This window comes from Pseudonaja textilis, chromosome 2 (assembly GCF_049901715.1).
Source record: "Pseudonaja textilis isolate UNSWEBS1 chromosome 2, rPseTex1.2, whole genome shotgun sequence".
Taxonomy (NCBI): Eukaryota; Metazoa; Chordata; class Lepidosauria; order Squamata; family Elapidae; genus Pseudonaja; species Pseudonaja textilis.
The window spans coordinates 21,031,987-21,052,903 of NC_141991.1; the positions used below are offsets into that span (position 1 = coordinate 21,031,987).

General features: G+C 44.8%; 1 protein-coding gene across 2 annotated transcripts; it reads right to left on the bottom strand.

The window, feature by feature from the left end:
* Positions 1-5,735: 5,735 nt before the first annotated feature.
* LOC113447635 (uncharacterized) lies at positions 5,736-20,668 on the bottom strand. 2 transcript variants are annotated; one of them, XM_087923458.1, is made up of 5 exons: positions 20,371-20,668; positions 16,641-16,704; positions 15,468-15,549; positions 12,693-12,887; positions 5,736-9,904 (listed from the first exon to the last, which is right to left on the bottom strand). In XM_087923458.1, the coding sequence occupies exons 2-5, from the start codon at positions 16,662-16,664 to the stop codon at positions 7,053-7,055; spliced, it is 3,153 nt and encodes a 1,050-aa protein (XP_087779584.1). In that variant the 5' UTR covers positions 16,665-16,704; positions 20,371-20,668; the 3' UTR covers positions 5,736-7,052. The 2 variants fall into 2 exon arrangements, with proteins under 2 accessions (XP_087779584.1, XP_087779585.1); XM_087923459.1 differs by lacking the exon at positions 12,693-12,887.
* Positions 20,669-20,917: the final 249 nt, after the last annotated feature.

The following is a 20,917-nucleotide window of genomic DNA, read 5'->3' on the forward strand; positions in this document are numbered from 1 at the left end:
TGAAGGGGGGGAAAGCCACGATAAGTCACATGCCGTGACAACACGAGTTTGACACCCCTGACATTAGCCCATAAAAGCAAAGGAAAACCTTCAATAAATCAAGAAAAGCAGAAATAAAATAATTTATTAAACCCTACAAGAATGGTCAAAAAATGGTCAGGCTGGACTTTCCTTGGCAGTAAAGTAAGAGAAGTATGATATGTGAAGAAATGATTCTGCAGTGATGTTCCATCTCTGGAAAAGGTCTCTCCTTCCACTGTCACAGGCTCCAATTGTTTGTACAGGGAACAGAGCAGAGGTGGTATTCAGCCTGTTCTGACAGGTTCTGGAGAACCAGTAGTGGAAATTTTGAGTAGTTCAGAGAACTGATAAATACCTCTGGCCCCACCCCCATTTATTCGCTGCCTCCCGAGTTCCAGCTGACTGGAGTCCCAGCGGATTGGCTGAGTCTTCTTTTATTGTCCTGCACAGGAGAACAGAGCTGGAAAGCAGGTTAGTGGGGTGGGGAGGGAATAGAGATTTTATAGTATCCTTCCCCTGCCACGCCCACCAAGCCACACCAGGCCCACAGAACTAGTAGTAAAAAAAAATTGAATACCACCACTGGAACAAGTCCAGAAGGGAATAGGCAGTTTTTCATAAACATACCATACATATACTACTGATCACAGTTTACAAATCAAATGAACCTTGAGTCTTATAATCAAAAATTGAAACCTGGGGGAATGGACCTCCATGTGTGTGGGAAATTGGATTTACATTTTATGCATCTGCGTTTGTAGGCATCCGCATTAGCCTGCTGTCAAATGATAAAACATGGAGAACCAACTGAAAAAAAGGGTGGCATCATCTTCTGATAATCTTAACAGGTATTTCTCAGACTTAATTGTCTAAATGCACACTAAAAATCCTATGCATTATAGAATCATAGAATATAGGGCTTGGAGGACTCCTGTCATGGGCAGGATATCCTTCTGGGCAAATTGTTGTCTGATCTTTTCTTGAGAACATCTAGCAACGGAGCACTCACAACTAAACTGATTATGCCACCTTTCAATCAATTTTTAATTGTAGCAATATTTTGCATCTGAACATTCTCTGAAGCAGCAGCCTCCAACTATTTGGGCACCAGGGACCAGTTCCATGGAGAGGTTTTTCTGCGGACCAGTAAGGGTGTGGTTTCCTATGCTGCTGGCATCCCATGGATGGGGCTTCGCTTATTTGTGTGGGCCAGCTTCTGGCATTCCACAGACTGGTTCCGGTCCACAGATGGGTGGGGGGGTTGGAGACAGTGATGGGATTCAAAAAAAATTACTACTGGTTCTGCGGGCGTGGCTTGGTGGGCGTGGCAGGGGAAGGAGACTGTAAAATCTCCAGTCAGAGATGGGATTTGCCGGTTCTCCGAACTGCTCAAAATTTCCACTACCGGTTCTCCAGAACTGGTCAGAACCTGCTGAATACCACCTCTGGTTGGACACCTCTGCTCTGGAGCTCTCTGTACAACTTTTTGCAATGTTGTTTGCCCAGTAGGTGCCCACGGTTCCTGCTTCATTTGTGAAATGCATTGTAATAGTGGAAAAGTGCGACAAAGATATTTTCTAGTAGTGTCAAAGCTCTTGCACAAACGATACATCATTTTCTCTCAAACTGTGTTTCAGTCATTATTTTATAACTCCACAATGAAATGTGATGTCACAAGAGCTGCTTATGGCTTTACTCTGATTAGATATGCTTCTATTTGCCCATGTCTGTATTTGCCCAAGTTTGAACCCATGTCAGGTTTGCATTGAGAAACTTAACACTTTACATCTGGACCTGGAATGATTCATCTCCACAAAAGCCTCTGGCTGCGAAGACACGAGGTTGGAATAATCCATCTTTCTCTTATTAGCTGTTGGAAGAAATATTCTTCTAGATTCGGTTCCAAGTGTGGAAAAAGACACTGGAATCATGGAAGTTGCTTGGAAAGGTTTATTGATGAACAGAGTCACACGTGTTGGAGCTCTTGGGTGAAGAGAAAGGGAAGGGATGCTGAGAGTCCCTGGGTTTTATGCCCCCTCTGGGCTTTGAATTTGAGCTTATGTTCTGATTGGTTGCCAGACTCCCATGGGGCCATGTGGGGGTAACTTGGTAGGTTGTCTTTTGAGTCCCAGGCTTGGTTGACTCTTGCTGGGTGATGATGTAATGAAAGGGCTTTGGGCTATTATGGGTCTGCTTGAAGGAGGTAGATCTTTGTTATGTAGAATAAACTGGCCCAGGCCTTAATGTCCCATTAACAAAGGTGCGGGGTTGAGTTTCTACTTCTCTTTTAGGGGAAATATTCTGCCGTTTTAATATATCCTAAAATATTTCATTTTTCTAGGAGAGGGGTGGGTTCTAACTTCCAACATGGCAAAGTAGAACCCGGCCGAAAATATGGCAGGAGAGACACCCCCTTCCCACTTTCTTTTAAAGAATAGCCAGCCAGCTCGGGCTAGAAGAGCAGAGACATGTCTATCAGAATTTGGACTCTTGAACATAGCACCCTTCTTGAAGTTGGCCTCAAAATTGGCTGGGAGATAAATCAGGCATCTGTGGGAAGGGCCAAAAAAGGTGAAGATGGTGACCATGATCCATACAATCTAAGCCCCACCCCTTTTGCATGTTCAAAAGGAGGTAGGGCTTTAATCACATGGTTGTGGCCATCATGTGACCCTCCACATCAGGGCTGACCAATCTGAAGCAGCAGTTCCTTTAACTCAAGTGTTTTCTAACCTCAGCCATTTTAAGATGTGTGAACCTCAATTCCCAGAATACCCCAGCTGAGGTATTCTGGGAGTTGAAGTCCATGCTTCTTAAAATGACTGATTGGGAAACACTGGTTTAACTGGTTAAAATATTAATGCGTTATCGCTTTGTAACTGATTTAAAGAGCTTCAGATAAACCTCAAAATAGGCTTAGCATAAGGAATAAAGGGAAAAAATACTTCCCACTTAAACCACACTTTTACTCACTAACTGCACCCCCTTTGCTATCAGGTTTGTCCCTCTTCCCTTAAAAGCTTTGAAATAGATTGCCTTAATGTCCTGCAGGTAGTTTGAAATGACATTTCCTAGACTGGCAACCAACATGGCTTAGACCGGCAGTCCTTGACTTACGACCACAATTGAGGCCAAATTTTTTGTTCCTAAGCAAGGCAGTTAAGTGAGTTTTGCCCCATTTTATCTTTTTTTGTCACAGTTGGGATGGTTACAAATGGTGATCGCCTGACTCTGGGACAATGCAACTGTCATAAATGCCAGTTGCCAAGAACCTGAAGTTTTGGATTATGGGACCATGGCGATATTACAATGGCAGTTAAGTTTGGAAACGGGTCACTTTTTGCAATGCCATTGTAATTTCAAACGGTCACTAAATGGTTGTAAGTTGCCTACTTGTAGACCCGTAGTACATCAGTGAGGGAAGGGTAAATCTAGGGTAACAATCTCAAAGGTGTTTTTTTTTCAAGGGGCAACTGGACTGTCTGGTTTTTCTTTGAAGATGTTTTGCTTCTCATACAAGAAGCTTCTTCAGCTCTGACTGGATGGTGGGGAATGGAAGGATTTATATTCCTTGCAGACAGCTGGTCATTTGCATTCTTTTAGCAAGACATTAAGGCCACCTGGAGGTTTATCTGGATCCTGGGGGTCACCCAAGTGGTGCAAATTGGTGTGGAGACTTCTGGGAACTGCTGGAAGGATTGTGTTGTACAATGGAGATGTCATATCCATCCCCCTCTGTTGAGAAAGGGCTGTTCAATTTTGACATTGGTGGCTTCTTTAACCCCCTTCAAACCAGCAGTCCTATCTGTCCAAAATGTGGACTTTGCTGTTTCAGGTTAATAAGTTGGCTAAGAAAATTGAGGGGATTTTAAGGGTCAAAGCTAGCCATGCAGAATCTGGCCTAAAATTCATGTTACATAGTTGTTAGATTATTAATTTTTAAGGTGATAATTAAAGTCAAATCATTGGGAATTAAAGAGTTAATTAAATGAAGGAAAAAGGGGTGGTATACTCATTGTGGGGGAAAATTTTTGAACTGGGATGGAATTTTTGAAATGAAATAATATGCGATGAAATTACAAACCTGACAGATAAAAGTATAAAGAACACGAAGATGTAAGAATTATTTAAAGTTAAAAGAAATAGGTCAAGAAATCAGAAAATATGTTTGAGAAAAACATTTGAGAAAATTTATAGAAAATATATGATAGGATATCAAATTAAATGTGAATGAATATGTGACCAAGGTCATGTTTGTATGAAAATGTGAAAACCTGGAATCATGCTGTTCACTAAAAAAGATGCTTTTGAAATGTGCAAAAAATAAAATAAAATAAGCTAGCTTCTGCATTTATCTGCAGGATAATTTCCTGGACTCCTGCAGGATTTTCCAATGCAAAATGGAAAGAGGACCACCCAAATGTTATCCTTCCCAGCATGGTGACCTTCAGATGTAATTTCCAACCAGAATCAACTCACCTGGCTAATGAAACTAGGATGACCAAAATAAGGCAGAAACAGGGTGAGTTTTCCTGGCCCCAGACAGCATGGGTTGCGTTCACTAGTTAATGCTTACCCAAAACAAATGAAATTCCAGTCCAGGTGCTGTACAATACTGAATCCCACAACACGTGGGCACGTGCTCCTCCACACAAACCAAACTCAATTCTGTATTGCAGAGAAAATCAGAATCTTACTTCCACCCAATCCTTGACACCTTGATACCTCATGTCACCATGCTGGCTGGGGAATACTGCAGCGTTGAAGCCTACATACCCTAAACTTGCCAAGTTTGAAAAAAAAAACTGATCTGAAGTGAGAAGCTACATTCAAACTACCTAAGTACTGTTACAGTTACAGCTCTGGAGAAAACTCAGTGTGAACCTGGATTGGCTCAGGAAGACAGCAAGCAATACAGCAGCTGTTCTCAATCGTGGCAACTTTTAAGATGCCTCGACTCTCAGAATTCCATACCAACCAGTGGGCTGCTTGGGGAATTCTGGGAGTTAAAAGTTTTAAAAGCATTTTAAAAGTTGAGAAACACCGCAATACAGTACAGGTAGTCCTCAACATATGACAACTGAGCCCAAAATTTATATTGCTAAGTGGGAAATTTGATAGGTGAGTTTTGTCCCATTGTACAATTTTCTTCTTGCCACATTTACTAAGTGAATCACTGCAGTTGTTAAATTAGCAATATCGTTGTTAAGTGAATCTGGCTTCCCCACTGACTTTGCTTGTCAGAAGTTCACAAAAGGCGATCACATGACCCCAGAACCTTGCAACCGCCATTAATATAAATCCGCTGTCAAGCATCGACTATAAATCACGTGTCCACGGGGATGCTGCAACGGTTGTGTGAAAAACGGGCATGTCACTTTTTTCAGTGCCACTGTAACTTTGAATGGTCACTCAATGAACTGTTGTAAGTCAAGGACTAACTGTATGCCCCTCTTAATTCTTCCATTATTTCAGCTAGAAATGCAGCTGCCTCTGGATTGCCAGTGAAAACAGATCACCTTTTTGCAGGCACTTTTTTCTTCAGCTCTGTTGAGTGACGACAGCACATGGAAAAGATACTTTTCTGCGGGTGTGAATATGCTAACGTCTCAATGAAACCCGGCTTATTGACTCTAATTACCCATCTCGCCCCAAACAAAATCCAGAAAACGGCTGCAGAAAACAAACCTTTTATAATGAACTGACACTGGAAATGATGCAACTCACGCTTTACTTGATAACCTGTAGCAAATTGCAATGCTCCCAATAAAACAGCTAGTCATAATAAAATGTCCATGCAAGATTCCCGACTGACAAAGTTTTCATTTAAACAGACTTCATACAATCTATTATTTTAGGGTCCTTACATATTATTTAAAAAAAAAAAATCCAAACTTTTCTGACTTTATACTCAGCATTTCTTATTCACCGTTACCACCGGGATTTTCCACTTTATTTAAAAAAAAAAAAACTTAATAAGAGAATTCTGCTTTTTGCATTTCGGTATTTGGTATAACACTGTGACTTCCCACTTCTTGGGGCTTCAAATCTTCACAGCTCCTCAAGCAAGCATAACTGATAATGGTAGGGACATCGTCCAAGGAAGTTAACTTTTCGCGTTTGTCTGCAAAACTTCTACTTGCAACCAAGATCTCTCCTGTTTAAGACAAGGCCTGCATCTTCCTTGCAGCTCCAATAACTTGAGATTCCTTCTTCCCTATACAGTGTAACGTGGCAGTGGTACCAGGAGGCAAGAGACAGAGGGTGTCAATGACCTTCTGAATTACTTTCACCAACGGCAAAACAATGGCTTTCAATTTAAAACATGTTCTAAAACGTACAGAAAACTGTTTTTGTATTATTGACTACAGATCCCAAAACGCGAATTCCTAATATTTGGAAGATTTAGAATAGATCTGCCCCTTGAATGTCTTCTTGGCGATGCAAAGTGCATTGGAAAAACAACATGTATTTCATCCGTTTTTCATTCACTGCACAAACCAGTAGTATTTTCATTATGAAAAACAAGACTATATAACCTTCTCACCCACACTTCTTAAAATAATTGTCCCGTGTCTTTTTTTTTTTTCTTTCTTTATATACGTACACTGCAGAAGAGAAATTATTTCAACACAAAAATCTGCTTTTTACAATGTGAAAACAATGTTAAGAAACGTAAGACAGCTCGCATTTATCGTTGCCATCACTCCAAACTGTAGGGCCATGGACGCTCTTTTATCACTTTTTCCAGCATCCAAGTTCTCAGTCAAGTCCACTCATTCAAAATAAACGGAGCCTCTTTATTACAGGCTCTTTGTGGCACGGATGTTCATTTCTGGAGTGAAGTTATCTGAATGATTCGAGATTGGAAAGGCAGAGTACATTCAAAAATCTGTTTCTGAGGTAGCTATAGTCACCGGGTATAGAAAGAACCTGGGAATCTTAAAGGTGGATATTTCAACCCAGACCTGTTCCAAAAGACCTCCAAAACCCTCGTCCCCGTTTCTTCACCCACAAGTGACAAAGACACCTTAACATTTCTGGTCGAGCGGATTTGCTTCCTTAAGGTCCTTTGGCGGATTCTTTTTGTAATGCAACTCCAAATGTTTTTTAAGGGACCACTTGCTGATGTAACTTTTATCGCACACGGCACATTTATACGGCCTCTCCCCGGTGTGGGTTCTCTGATGGTACCGAAGGATGGTGCTGGTGGTCACCCTTCGGCCGCAATAAGAACAGCAGAATGGCTTTTCCCCTTTGTGGGTCTTCTGATGCTTATCGAGCGAGCATTTCGTCTTAAAGTATTTCCCACATTCGCCACACTGGTGAGGCCTCTGATCCGAATGGGTCACCTGATGTTTCTCCAGGTCTTTAGTAGTGCGGAAACTTTTCTCACACCTTGGACACGGATAGGGCCTCTCGGGAAAGTGGACTTTCTGATGTCTTGTCAGGGAATATTTATCTCTAAAGGACTTCCCACAATTAGGGCAGCTATATTTCTTTTCCTGCGGGACCACCATCCCTTGTGGACCAACCCCGGGCAACTTACCCAGGAAACACCAATCAGGGTCTTTAATGGCACGGTTTCCCGAGTGGCCTAAGGAGGTGTCCCCATTTTCAGGGGACCCCAGGGGACCTTCCTCCGTTGGGATTCCCTGTCCTGGGTACACCGAACCATTGGTCCACTGCTGGGGCTCTACTTTTATAGGCCTGTCTTGACCTTTAACCCCCAATCCAACACTCCTGAAAGTCTGACTGTCTGACTGTTTAATAGCGCTTTCTTCTACACGGCTGCTTTGATGATCGGGGAGGAGCGAGCAGCTCGTATTCTCAGAGCCTTCCGGAGGTTTTCGTTCCTGGAGGACCTCCTGGCGTTGAGCGTGGTCCGAATGGGCCACCTGTTTGTCCACGCTGTCGTCGCTACCACTCGCTTGATCTTTGACTAAGTCATCCCCGGTCTCTTTCCCGCCAAGCAAGCTATCCGGATCCTCTTTCACGTGCATCTCCTGATGCCGCCAAAGGGAATATTTTGTTCCAAAGGCTTTCCTGCAAGTAGGGCATTGATAGGATCTGGTCTCGGTGTGGATGCGCTTGTGCCGGCTGAGGGAGTAGCTGGTTCGGAAGGCTTTCCAGCAGAAAGAGCACTTGTAAATCTGCCCTTCAACGTGTATTTCCCGGTGGTGGGTGAGGTTGTACCTGTAGGCGAAAGCTTTCCCGCAGATGTTGCAGATGTACGGCTTGCCTTCCTTGTGCAGTTGCTGATGTCGGCGGAGGGCCGATGGCGTCCTGAAGGCTTTCGTGCAGAAAGAGCACTTGTGCTGGTAGAGCTGGTCTTCCAGGTGGATTTCTTGATGATGAGCGAGGGTGTACCGGTAGACGAAGGCCTTCCCGCAGATGGTGCATTTGTAAGGCTTGCCTTTGATGTGGATCTGGTGGTGTCGGCCGAGGGTGCTTTTCGTTTTGAAGGCTTTCCCGCAGAAGGTGCATTTGTGCTGAAGGGTCTGTTCTCTGCTACGGGCTTTCGGGAAGTCCATGTAGAACCAGCTGTGGGCGGCATCCTTCCCCTTGCGGGCGTTCCTCCTGACCCGGCATTCCACGTGGATGCGCTGGTGCCTCCTGAGGTTATAATGAGTCGAGTAGTCTCGCCTGCAGCCTCGGCACTCGTAGCGGCTTTTCTTCTCCAGCATTGCCGGCTGGACAACGGGCGGCGTTTTTTCCCCAAGGCCCTCCCAATCCAAGGCGTTTTGAGAAGACGGCGCCTTTGGGTGGCTTCTCAGGTGGTCGGCAAAACCTTGGCTGTCTCTAAAGCTTTCCCCACATTCAGGGCACACCTGAAGCCTCTTTTCCTGGTCCCCTTTGGGCTGAGAGGCCAGCAGCGAACTTTTGCAAACAGGCTTCCCGCAGTCGAAGCAAGTGTTATCTTTCATTTCCACGTAGGTGATCTGGTTTTTAGTGAGCGGGCCGTCTTCCTTGGGGGCTTTTCCTTCGCCGCTTGGTTGCGGCCTGACGCACACACTCTGATGGTTAAGGAAAGCCTTCTCCTGCTTGTAAGACTTCCCACAGTGACCGCAGGTAAGGGGACGTTCCACCCCACCGTTTCCTTCGTACGTTGCGCAAGGCAGAGTTTCGGGGTTCAGATGAAGTCTCTTGTGTTTGATCGAGGAGGGTTTTTCCTTGCAGCTGTTTTCGCTGCCCAGACCGGGAAGGCAAAGGCTGTTGCCGTGGTTCTTTGCTTGGTGCTTCGCGAGGTCCTTCTCCTTCATAAAGCCTTTTCCACAGACAGGGCACTTGAAGACATGGTCCCCCGAGTGAGCGGCCATAAGATGCTTCACAAGGTTCCTGGTTTCTGCGAAGCTTTCCTCACAGGCAGGGCACGGGTGCGTCTTTTCACTGCTGTGCATCTTGTGATGCTCCGTCAGAAAGGCTTTCCGGGCGAAGTTTTGCCCGCACTCGCGACACTCCCAGTTTTTCTTTCCTGAACGGGGCCGTTTTTTATGCATGCTCTCCTTATGTAAAACCAGGCTGGTTTTCGCCAGGAAGCACTTGCCACAGATGGAGCACCGAAAAGGCTTGTCTCCGCTGTGGACTTTGAAATGTCTGAGGAGGGACGATCTCCTCCCAAAGCTTTTCCCACACACGGTGCATTCGTTCTGGCTCTCTTCGGTATTCATGCCTTGCTGGCTATTGCTGCCTTTCTTTTTCCCACCAGCGCAATTAACTCTGGGGCGAGAGTCCTGCAGGCGGCCGTGCTGAATCTTGCAAGCTTTCCCCTGCCGCTGGACATTCTCCCATTGGCCTAGCAACGCAGCACGAGGTTTCGCAATCCGCTGGTTCTCCCATGGAATGCTCTCCTCCTCTTCCTTCTCGCTTGCAACGTCGTCGTCTGCTGGGAGAAAAAAAAAAAGAAAACAGAAAAAGGATGTTTCCAGACAGGCCAAGTAGAGATGTCACCTGATCTCCATTTAAGGCGGAGAGTAGAGTTGAGTTTGGTTGGCTCGCTTGGTGGCGCGGTGGTTACAATGCAGTATTGCAGGCTCATTCTGCTGACTGCCAAGCAGTTCGAATTTCGCCAGGCTCAAGGCTGACTCAGCCTTCCCTCCTTCCGAGGTGGGTAAAATGAGGAGCCAGATTGTTGGGGGCAATAGGCTGACTCTGTAAACTGCTTAGAGAGGGCTGTAAAAGCACCGTGAAGCAGTATATAAGTCTAAGTGCTGTTGCTATTGGAATCCTTGCAGGGGAGGAAGCAACGGAGACCTGACAGTCTCCCCGACCCCCACTTGCAAAATCTCTGGAGGTCATATCTGGCTGTTTCCAAGAGAGCGCGATTAGTCTGACGAAATTAATGTCCGGTGCAAGGAACCAGAACGACATGGCGAGCCGATCTGTTCTTTTACTGCTACTTCCCTATTTACAAGTGATCCTCGGCTTACAAGCACATTTGAGCCCAAAATTTCTCTTGTTAAAATGAGTGTTTGCCTCACTTTGCCACCTTTCTTGCCACAGTTGTTAAGTGAATCACCACAGTCATTAAGTTAGTAACACAGGTTGTAAAGTGAATTTGCCTTCCCTACTGACTTCGCTTGACAGGAGGTCACAAAAGGGTATCACATGACCCTGGGACACTGCAACAGTCGTAAGTACATGCCAGTTGCCAACCATCCGAATTTTGAACATGTGACTCTGGGGATGCTGCAACAGTTGTGTGAAAAACGGTCATAAGTTACCTTTTTTTAGTGCCATTGTAACTTTGAACGGTCACTAAACGAACTGTTGTTCAGAACTACCTGTACAAAAATCTCACCAGACTACCTGCATGCTCTTGGGAACAACCAAATAAGGAATTCCTCCTTTCTGCCTTCCCTGCAGGGATACCAAGCTAATCAGCCTCTCAACTTCAAGCACCACCACACCCCATTCTGGAGATTTCACCACACCACCAAAACCATGGATTGGGACACGTTCCAGATTGTAAAATGAAATCAGGCTTCAGCTTTGAATTTAGAAAAAAAAAAGAGCCATTAAACCAGGGGTGTCAAACTCAAGCCCGGAGCGGGGGTGGGCAGATCCGGCCCACGGGGTGCTTAGATCTGGCCTGTGGGGTCGTCCTGGAAACAGCGAAGGACCTGCCCAGAATGCCTCTGCAAGCAAGAACAGAGCTTGGGAGGGCTGTGTGCAACTCTCCCAAGTTCCATTTTCCGTGCCAGTGGGTTGCAGGTGGTCACCAAAGCCGAAAACAGAGTTTGGGAGCCCATTTTCGCTAGCAAAGCGCTCGGGCTACCACAGGCACCCCCCCGACATGAGTGACATCGAGCTGGCCATGCCCCCCCCGGCCCCCCAAGGTCCAACACAACCCTGATGCGGCCCTCAATGAAACTGAGTTTGACACCCCTGAGCTAGACAAAATTAAGATTCCTGCTATGAGAATTTTTCTTATCTTTTAACAGCCACATTCCAGGTTATTCAGCCATATCAATCCTGTCGCTTAAAGACAGGAATTTTAGATTAATTTAATAGATGTCTAGTTTCCAAAAACCAAAAGAGAAAACAAATGAACTGGACCTTAGTTCCAGTGCATTTAGTAGTGTGCGCTACTATTACTGTTAATCTTCTCATCACTCCTTATCACCCATCCCCTCCCACTTGTGATTGTAGGACTGTAACTTTGTTGCTTGTATCCTTACGATTTATATGGACTGTTTCCTAGTATGATTTGATTGTTGATTGTACCCTATGACTATCATTAAGTGTTGAACGTTATGATTCTTGATTCTTAACAAATGTATCTTTTCTTTATGTATACTGAGCGTATTTACACCAAAACAAATTCCTTGTGTGTCCAATCACACTTGGCCAATAAAGTATTCTATTCTATTCTAAAGTTAAGTAGTATTTATTATATTTTTATCCAGTCTTTATTATTTTTATAAATAATTCAAGGCAGAGAATATAGCTAACACTCTTTCCTCCTCCTCCTCCTCCTCCTCTTTTACCCACAACAACCTTGTGAGGTGAGTTGGACTGAAAGTCACAGCCCAAAGTCACCAAGCCAGTTTTCACAGCTAAGTCATGACCAGAATTTAAACCATCTTCTAGTTTCTAGGCCGCTACCTTAACTACTGTACAATAATCCTTGACATACAACCATTCATTTTAGTGACCCATTCAAAGTAACAACAGCACCACTGAAAAGTGACTCACGGCCGTTTTTCACATTCATGTTCGTTGCAGGATCCTCAATGTCAATTTTGTGATGTCCTAACAAACAAGGTCAATGGGACAGCCAGATTCACTTAATGATGTCATTAACTGCAGTGATTCATGTAACAACTGTGGCAAGAAATATCGTAAAATGGGAAAATAACAACTGTTTTGCTCAGTGGTAGAAATTTTCAATTCAATTGTGGTTGGAAGTTAAGGATTAACCTTTCTGCAATATCTATCACCACTTTCATGTAGTAGGTAGGGATCTGTAGATGAAGCTATTTTTAAGGACAGAATATGTCTGAAGCTATAAAGGTGCCCCCATGTGGATGCCAAGATTTTAGGACGGGGTCTCCAAACTTGGCAATTTTAAACCTTGTGGACTTCAACTCCCAGAATTCTAGGAGTTGAAGTCCACAAGTCTTAAAGTTGCCAAGTTTGGAGACCTCTGATTTAGGGGTAACCCCGACCTGAACTCGATGAATCTGAAGTGGGCACGCTCACGGGACTCCGGTAGGAATTCCACCAGTTTCCTGCTTCTGGCCATTTCTTAAGGGCTTCTTTAACCAGTTTTTGATCAGCACCATTGCTGGAGCTCTGAAGACCTTCCTGTCCTCGTTTCAGATGCGCCAGGAGTTCAGATTTTTGAAGCTGAAGAGGAGAAGCTGGAAGAGAGAGGGAAAGCGAAGAAGCAGGTGAGTGAAGTATATATTTTTCTGCTGCAGAAAAGGTATAAACAAACAGGGGCATCCATGCAAGCAAGACGAAAAGATGGCAATAGAAGCATCATTTTTTACATTATTTGCTTCATATCAGGGGGGCGCGGCGGCTCAACAGTTGAAGACATTGAGCTTGTCAGCTGGAAAGCTGACAGCCTGGGTTTGAGACCCGAGCACCACGTGATGAGGTGAGAGTTCCCGTTCCTTGTTCCAGCTCCTGCCCATCTAGCAGTTCAAAATCATGCAAATGCGAGTAGATAAATAGGTACCACTTTGGCGGGAAGGTTGACAGTGTTCCATGTATGTGCATTTGGCATATAGCCATGCTGACCACAGAAAATGTCTTCAGACAACGCTGGTTCTCTCACAATCAAGAAACGGAAATGACTGATAGGGAAACTTTTACACCTTTGCTTTATATCCCACCTTTTCTCCACCTCTAAAGAGTTCAAGGCAATACGCATCACACAGCACTTCATTTTCATCTCTACAACAATCCTAGATTGAGAAAGTGTCACTATCTCAGTGAACTTCCATGGGAAAATAAAAACTTGAACCTGGCTCTCCCGCAACCCAGGCCAGCTGCCTGCACTTCCCACAATGTACTGGCTTTCAGTCTCCTACCAATCCAAGGTAGGGGCAAAAGAATGCTTCTATTTCTCTCTGGCCAACATGGAAGACGACAAATGCGGAAAGATATACTGTACATACATGCAGTTCTATAGACATCAGAAAGAATGACTCCATTAAATGTTGTTACTCAGCAAAACAAGTTTAAGAATGTAAATTTTCCCTTTCTAGTATTTTCTTATATGCAAATGACTGCATATTTTCAAAACTCACCCAATCAACTGACAGAAGGCCCTCAATTATATTGGAATGACAATTACTCCCCCCACCCTCAAATATAGGTAGTCCTTGCCTTTTGGCCACAACTGAGCCCAAATGAGTTTTACCCCATGTTACGACCTTTGTTGCAAAGTTATTAAGTGAATCACTGCAGTTGTTAAAGGTAGTAACATGGCCTCGGGACATCGCAACCGTCATAAGTATGAACCAGTTGTCAAGCATCCGAATTTTGATCATGTGACCATAGGTTGTCAGCTTTGGCAGCCATACTGAGACCAGATGCCCCCATGCTGCCACATTTTGAGCCTGGGAAAGTGGGAGGGGGAAATTTCTTGGAGTTTATGTAGTTAGACATAACAACATCCTTTTTCTAATTCAAGGTCATGTTATTTTGCACATAAGTATGGGGAAGTCTTAAGTTGGGATGGATGGTGATTGGGACATGTAATGTGATGATGGGGATGCATTTGTAGTTACTTATTGCAAGGAAGCCCGGAATTTTCAGATTCGGGATTCCTCAGTTGTGCCAGTTACTATCCAAAATAAAAGGAACTTTTGAGAAGATGTCTGTCTCGGAGTTATTGGTTGGAGTGGAGGTTTGCTGGAATGCTGACAACAGTTGTGTGGAAATGGTCATAAGTTACTTTAGTCACTACACAAACTGTTGTAAGTCAAGGACTATCTCAGGGGTGTCAAATTCAATTTCAGAGGGCCGCATCAGGGTTGTTTGACCTGGGGGGGGAGGGGGGGGCTTGGCGAGGCGGGGGGGCCGGCCAGCTCAACGTCACTTGTGTCAGGGGCGCCGGTGGTGGCCCAAGCACTCTGCCAGTGAAAACAGGCTCCCGAGCTCCGTTTTCGGCTGTGACAGCCTCCTGAAACCCTCTGCCGGCGAAAACAGAGCTTGGGAGGGCTGCCTTCCTGGGCTCCATTTTCACTGGCAGAGGCACCTTGGGTCCAGTACTTCACTGTTTCCTGGGTGGTCCCACAGGCCAGATATAAGCACCCCACTGGCTTAAATTTGACACCCCTGGACTATCTGAATGCACTGAGCTGCATTACACATTCCAGGCAATGAAACTAACTTGGCTAGCATGTATTTGGCTGCTGATAATTCAAATTTTTTGGCATATAGCAATATATGATTTGCCAAGAACCTCCGAGATCTAAAAAAATCCTAAATCGAGGCTAAAAAAATCCACTTAGATTAAGTTCTTAAATCTGAAACCACATTTTTCAAACAGGCGTAAGGCTATTTCTTAGGAAGACAAAGTAATTGAGTTTGCACAACGATCAAATCAAAATGATTTCTTAAAATGTATTTTATTCTGGCATTGGTATTTTATGACAACCTGGCAATTATAGCTTGAATACCATGCCTTAGGCTTAATGGTAACAGCGGTTCAGTTATAGTTTATTAAATAAATGTGATTTATCTCAATATCTGAACCTACCCAATGATTATTAACTCTTCTACAAACCCTGAGAGTTAGATTAATTGAATGTCATAAATTTTATTTTTTGGTCAAATTACTTAAGGAGGTAAACACATTCCCCAATTAAATTTAACTCTGATGGTCTCATGAGCAACCTCTCTGGTTTTCTTTGCTAAGATATTCAAATGCAAAGCCAGTTTATGGTGCTACAAACAACAAAAAGAACAGGTAAGAGCCATCTCACCTCTGAAGATGGTGTTATAACTCTCTTTCATCACTTCTCTGTAGAGTCTTTCTTGATCAGAGCCTAAGAGATCCTGCTGGATCTAAATAAAGGAAAGGGGAAAAATAGCAGTTTGCAAAGGTCTAGAGCAAGGGAAAGTCATCTTCCCTCTAGCCATTCACCCAACAGCGCTCCAGTGAACATATATCTTCATCTATTGGTTAAAAATACATCACAACCCTAGCAAACTAACCCATCTAATAGAGTATTGAAAGACAACTAATCTTCCTGAGAAATAGCAAAAAAAAAACCAAAAAATAAAAAAAATAAGCATCTATGGTTTTTCCAGTGATGCCATTTTAATCTTAGATCAAGCTAGTTCACTATTAAAGGATTTTAGATATAGGTCAAACAGAAATTGCTGCTTCCTCTCACAATATAATTGTAAATAATCAGATCTTAGTATCAAAACCAGCTGCATAATTATGTCATATCACAATCCCCAAATTTAGAAGAGCCTTATTTTCAGTTTGATTTAATGAAAAGAAATATAGGAAAACCCCATATAAACCTACTAAAATCCCAGTGATATGACCTCCATAGAAAAAACAATCATTTTGTATTATGTAATTCATTCATCCATTCATATCTTTTGTTTTTTTTACAAATAACTCAAGGAGTGAACATACCAAATCCTATTTTCCCCTCAACAACAACCCTGTGAGGTGAATTGGGCTGAGAGTTGTGTGACTGGCCTGGGGTCAGCCAGCTGGCTTTCATGGCTAAGGTGGGAATTGAACTCATGATCTCCAATTTCTAACCTGGTGCATTAACCATTAGATCAAACTGGTTTGTAATCATTCTATAGGCCACCCAAGGTTAACTCTAATAGTGAGGTGGGTAGTATACAAATTTAATAAAAAAAACACAGTCTATGTACTGCAAAAGTTCTATAGGGACATTCACTACTATTTGTACTCCGATAGCTTTTATTTGCACTATGTGTTAAATAATCAAGATATATTTCATTTCTCTAAAAGTATCACAATTTGGATACATGCCTCAAAATGGTTGCTAACAGTTCTTGTTGTTAGGGGATAGTTTTGTGTTGTTCATTTTATTGACTGTATTTTTATTGGTCAGTGACCAAAATAAAGTTCTCTCTCCATCTGTCTATATTTGTCACGGATTTACCTGTGCAGAATGTGCCTGGGCCATTTCCTTCTGAAGTAGCTGGTTGTCTTTGCAGGAAAAATATCTGGATGTTGGGGGAAAATAGTGCAGAGCTTTCATAAAAATGGCCTTCTAGACACCAAACTCCCCCCCCCGCACACACACACACACACGCTCTTTATACAGTAGGGCCAGTCCTTATCCTGCTTGTTACATTAAAAAAAAAAAAACTTAGATAAGAGAGGCATTATGTTGCTCCAGATGCCTCAATCTACATCTGAATCATCATCTCCTTTTTATGACCCCATAATCCCTTGCGGGGTGAAGTCTGGGCCAGGGGTCCCCAACCACCGGGCCCCGGATCGGTACCTGTCTGTGGAACATTTTCTACCAGGCCACCGGTTTGCTGGGCGCCGCCATCTTGTTTTGATGAGAAAGTGCTTCCGGTGAGCTTTTCTGGTTGGAAAGCGGCGTTTGGGTCCTGAAGGAATCCTTGCGCCTTAGTTTCATCGAAGGGGGGGTGGCTTCAAACAAAACTAAGGCACGAGGATTTTTTCAGCACCCAAGGCAAGGCGAGCCGAGCGACCGTCCCGAAGCCCATCGACAAAGGTACAAAGGAGGAGTTGAAGGTGGCAGGTAGAAGCGGGGGACGGCTGGCTGGCCGGTCGCTCGGCTCGCCTTGCCATGCGTGCTGCTGCCGGTACCGGGCCGCGGATCATTTTGTGATGCCGGTACCGGGCCGTGGCACAAAAAAGGTTGGGGGCCACTGGTCTGGGCAATTGAAGGGAGCTGAGTGTTTACTAGCCAGATGCCCTTCCTGTCACCAATGCAGAGTTATAGTAGATATATTCTCAACATGCCCAGAGAAATATCTGCCTCCACCTAGGATTGAACTCACAGCCTCCTGATTGTGAGGCAAGAGCTCCACCTCTAGGCCACCGCACCACTCTAACTCCATATCTGGATCCTCTCAGGAAATTCACCTTTCTTCCTCAAAAGGACAATAATCTGATTATATTGTGACCTCCACCTATTTTGGACTACAACTATCCCACCAATGGACCACCAGCCCTGCAGGAAAAAATGAGAGGCAAAAATGAAACTGGCAGGGTAAACCACTGTGTAAAAACATAGGCCCTACTCCCTTCCAGCACTGATGATGTTACCTAGTTGGGTAATGAAACATCTGCAAGAAAACCACCAAGCTCAGACAGCAACAAGGAACTCTCATGTCAACCCCGAGCTACAGATATTCTCTTCTATTTGAAAAATGAGAAAATCTGTGAAACACACATGAAAATACTGATAGTCCTTGACCTAGAACTATTTGTTTAGTGACCACCTGAAGTTACAACAGCACTGAAAACAGTGACTTATTAGTTTTCACTTACCACCATTGCAGCATCCCCATAGTCACTTGTTCAAAATTCAGTCCCTTGGCAACTGACATGTATTTATGACCGTTGTACTATCCCAAGGTCACTTAATCACTATTTGTAACCTTCCCAGCCGGGTTCCGGCAAGCAAAGTCAATGGGGGAAGCCAGATTCACTTAATGACTGCGTGATTCACTAAACAACCGCAGTGATTTGCTTTACATCAGTGGCAAATAGGTTTGCAAAATGGGGCGCAACTGCCTTGCTTAGCAACAGAAATGATGGGCTGAATTGTGATCGTAAATTAAGGACTACCTCTACATTAATTAATGGGCCATCTCCAAATTTGATATATAAAATAGATGTCAGGCTGAGTTCAAACTCATTCTTCTTTCAGATCTTTCTCAAAGGCCACTTCTACCATTAAACCTGGTTTAATCAAGGCTTGTAGAGATTGTTCAATGAAGATGGGTCTTGTGGTTCTACCTATCATCTGGAGATGATCCGGGGCAGAGAACAAGGCACAACCCTGTTATTTTCCAGCCTTTTTATTGGGGAAAATCTATGTAAGTAGTCCTCGACTTACAAGCACTATTGGGCCCCAAATTTGTGTTCTTAAGTGAGATAGTCATTAAGTGCGCTTTGCCCCATTTTATCACTTTTCTTTCCACAGTTAAGTGAATCACTGCAGTTGTTAAGTTAGTAACATGGTTATTAAGCGAATCTAGCTTCCTCATTGACTTTGCTTCTCAGAAGGTCAAAAAAAAAGATCATATGATCCTAGGACATTGCAACCATCATAAATAGGTAAGCTTTTGACTTAATCTGGATGCTCAGTAAAGGGGAGGAAAAAAATTTTCTCATTACTGAAGCCACAAAGGCAGCTGTTCCTCATAAAGCCCTCTGCTTGGAAGAAATGGACATCCTCTGAGGAAATTGCTTTCATTCAGAGGGCCTTGGGAAATTTCTGCAGGTAGAGGCTACCTTAGCAGGTCATAATCTTGGATTGAACACTGCCCCCTGCACTCACCTACCTCACAGGACTGTTGCAAAGAAAACTACAGCACCCTTTTTAATCCAATTCACACCCTTAAATTCTTGCAGGCAAGATGCAGTAAGAATAAGAGACATTTATTTAGCTCAAAAGCAAGCAGGAGTCTTGTCTACAGTGATCAATTAAGATTTCACTTCAATATGGAGGTAAATTTGCTGGATTTTCTTTAAAAGGGAACAGCCATTCATTCTTTCTATCCCAGCATTCCTTGGGGCAAACTGCATGATACTAAACGGGCCCTTTATCCAATTATATTTATAATTTCCTCCAACACCTCTATTCTCAAGGCTGCAACCAGATAAGAGGCTTCCCGATTTCAGCAGCAAGCCAGATTTTACCCCCACCCCCACCCCCCCAGGGAAGTCCTGAAGGACTCCAAATTTTAAGACTTCAAAATTAGTCTGAATAAAAAGCAGACTTGGCCATTCATAACGTTGGTTTTTGTTTTCGTTTTGGAATAAGTGTGGGTATTTACCGGCTCTCTCGTTTTCCTCCCTTCCTCCTTTTTATTTGTGGCCTTCTCCTTCTTACTCCATTAGCAGAGCTTTAACAAGGACTGTCTAAAAACGTAGGCGGATGCAGACAGCGAGCGATTCATAAAAATTAAACAATCAAACCCCTTTAAGCCCTCCCCCACACCTCCACCTCTGAATCCCAAAGAAAGCTATTAAAATTCAAATGAGAGCCTGGCTGGAACCCGGAGAGTTCCTCTGAGCGTGTGCAAAGCATTCCGTCTCCCCCCCCTCCCCCCCCCGCCAATCCGCAACCACAACCCAGATCTGAATGCTGGGGGAGGCGGGGGATAGAATTTCAAACGGAGAGCCCAGGCCTCCATCGAAGCCAATGCAATTTTTTTTTTTAAAAAAAAGGGAACCAAGCCATTTTCCTTTTGGGGGGCGGCGGGGGGCAACACGCCTAATTGATACCCGGGACAATCATTCCACACACAACAACCCACCCCCAGGGCCAAGCGGGAGAGGGAGGCATATCCTCCGCCACCCCCCCAAATATGAACGAATCCTTAGGTTGAACCCCACCCTCTAAGGCCGTCTATTTGGGGGGGTCCAGAAAAGTTGCACCGCCTTTGGGGAGGGGGGGGGGGCGCCGGAAGGGTAAACCGAGAGAGGACTGGGAAGCTGAGGCAGAAAATGGATCCCCCGCGGCTCTGCCGCCCGCTTTTGCAAAGGCTTTTTCTCGGAAAAACCTGCCGCCCCCTCGACGACCCTGCGGAGCGGAGCCCGCACCGCACCGCCTCCCCCTCGGAGCTTTCCTCCGCTGGCTTCCTCGTGCGCCCCCCCGGGATCGCTCCATTCATTTTTACCTGGAAGCTCCCGCTTATATGCACCCCGGGGCAGCCGCGGGGTCCGTCCTCGGGGCTTCAGGGGGGAGGCCCCCAGCTGGTGCCGCCCAACGCCCAGGGCAGCCGGGAAAGACAAAGAAGAGACGGCCGCTCTTATATCCCTTGCAAGGCGAGAAAGGGAGATCCAACTCGGAGGAGCGGCGGCGGCGACCGGATCGCAAACCACAATGGAGTCGGAAGCATCTGAAGTTAAAAGCGCAGCCCCCAACGCGCGGAGGGAGAAAGCCGCTAAGCAGCGGCTCCTCCTCCGGAGAGAGGCAGAGACCTCTGCTGGCCGGCGCCGGGAACGAGGCGAGCCCCTCGCCAGCTCTCTCACGCCTTTCACGCCCATGCGGGCGCCGGCCTCCGGCGTGGCTGCCGGGTGAACTTGGCGTGGCGCGAAGGGCGCGGAGCTGACGAAGACGCGGCGGGAAAGGGAACGAAGGGAAAGCGGGGAAAGGAAAGGAAAAATGGAGGAGAGAAAGGAAAATAGGAAGGAAAGGAAAGAGGGAAGGGAAAGGAGGAAAAG

Bases quoted from the DNA above. Each gene is read 5' to 3' on its own strand.
- LOC113447635 (XM_087923458.1), bottom strand. From the start codon at position 16,664: ATGGCCCAGGCACATTCTGCACAG. The intron at 15,550-16,640 runs GTAAATCCGTGA...TCCTTTATTTAG, and splicing joins CCCAGGCACATTCTGCACAG to ATCCAGCAGGATCTCTTAGG. The intron at 12,888-15,467 runs GTGAGATGGCTC...TCTCTCTTCCAG, and splicing joins TTATAACACCATCTTCAGAG to CTTCTCCTCTTCAGCTTCAA.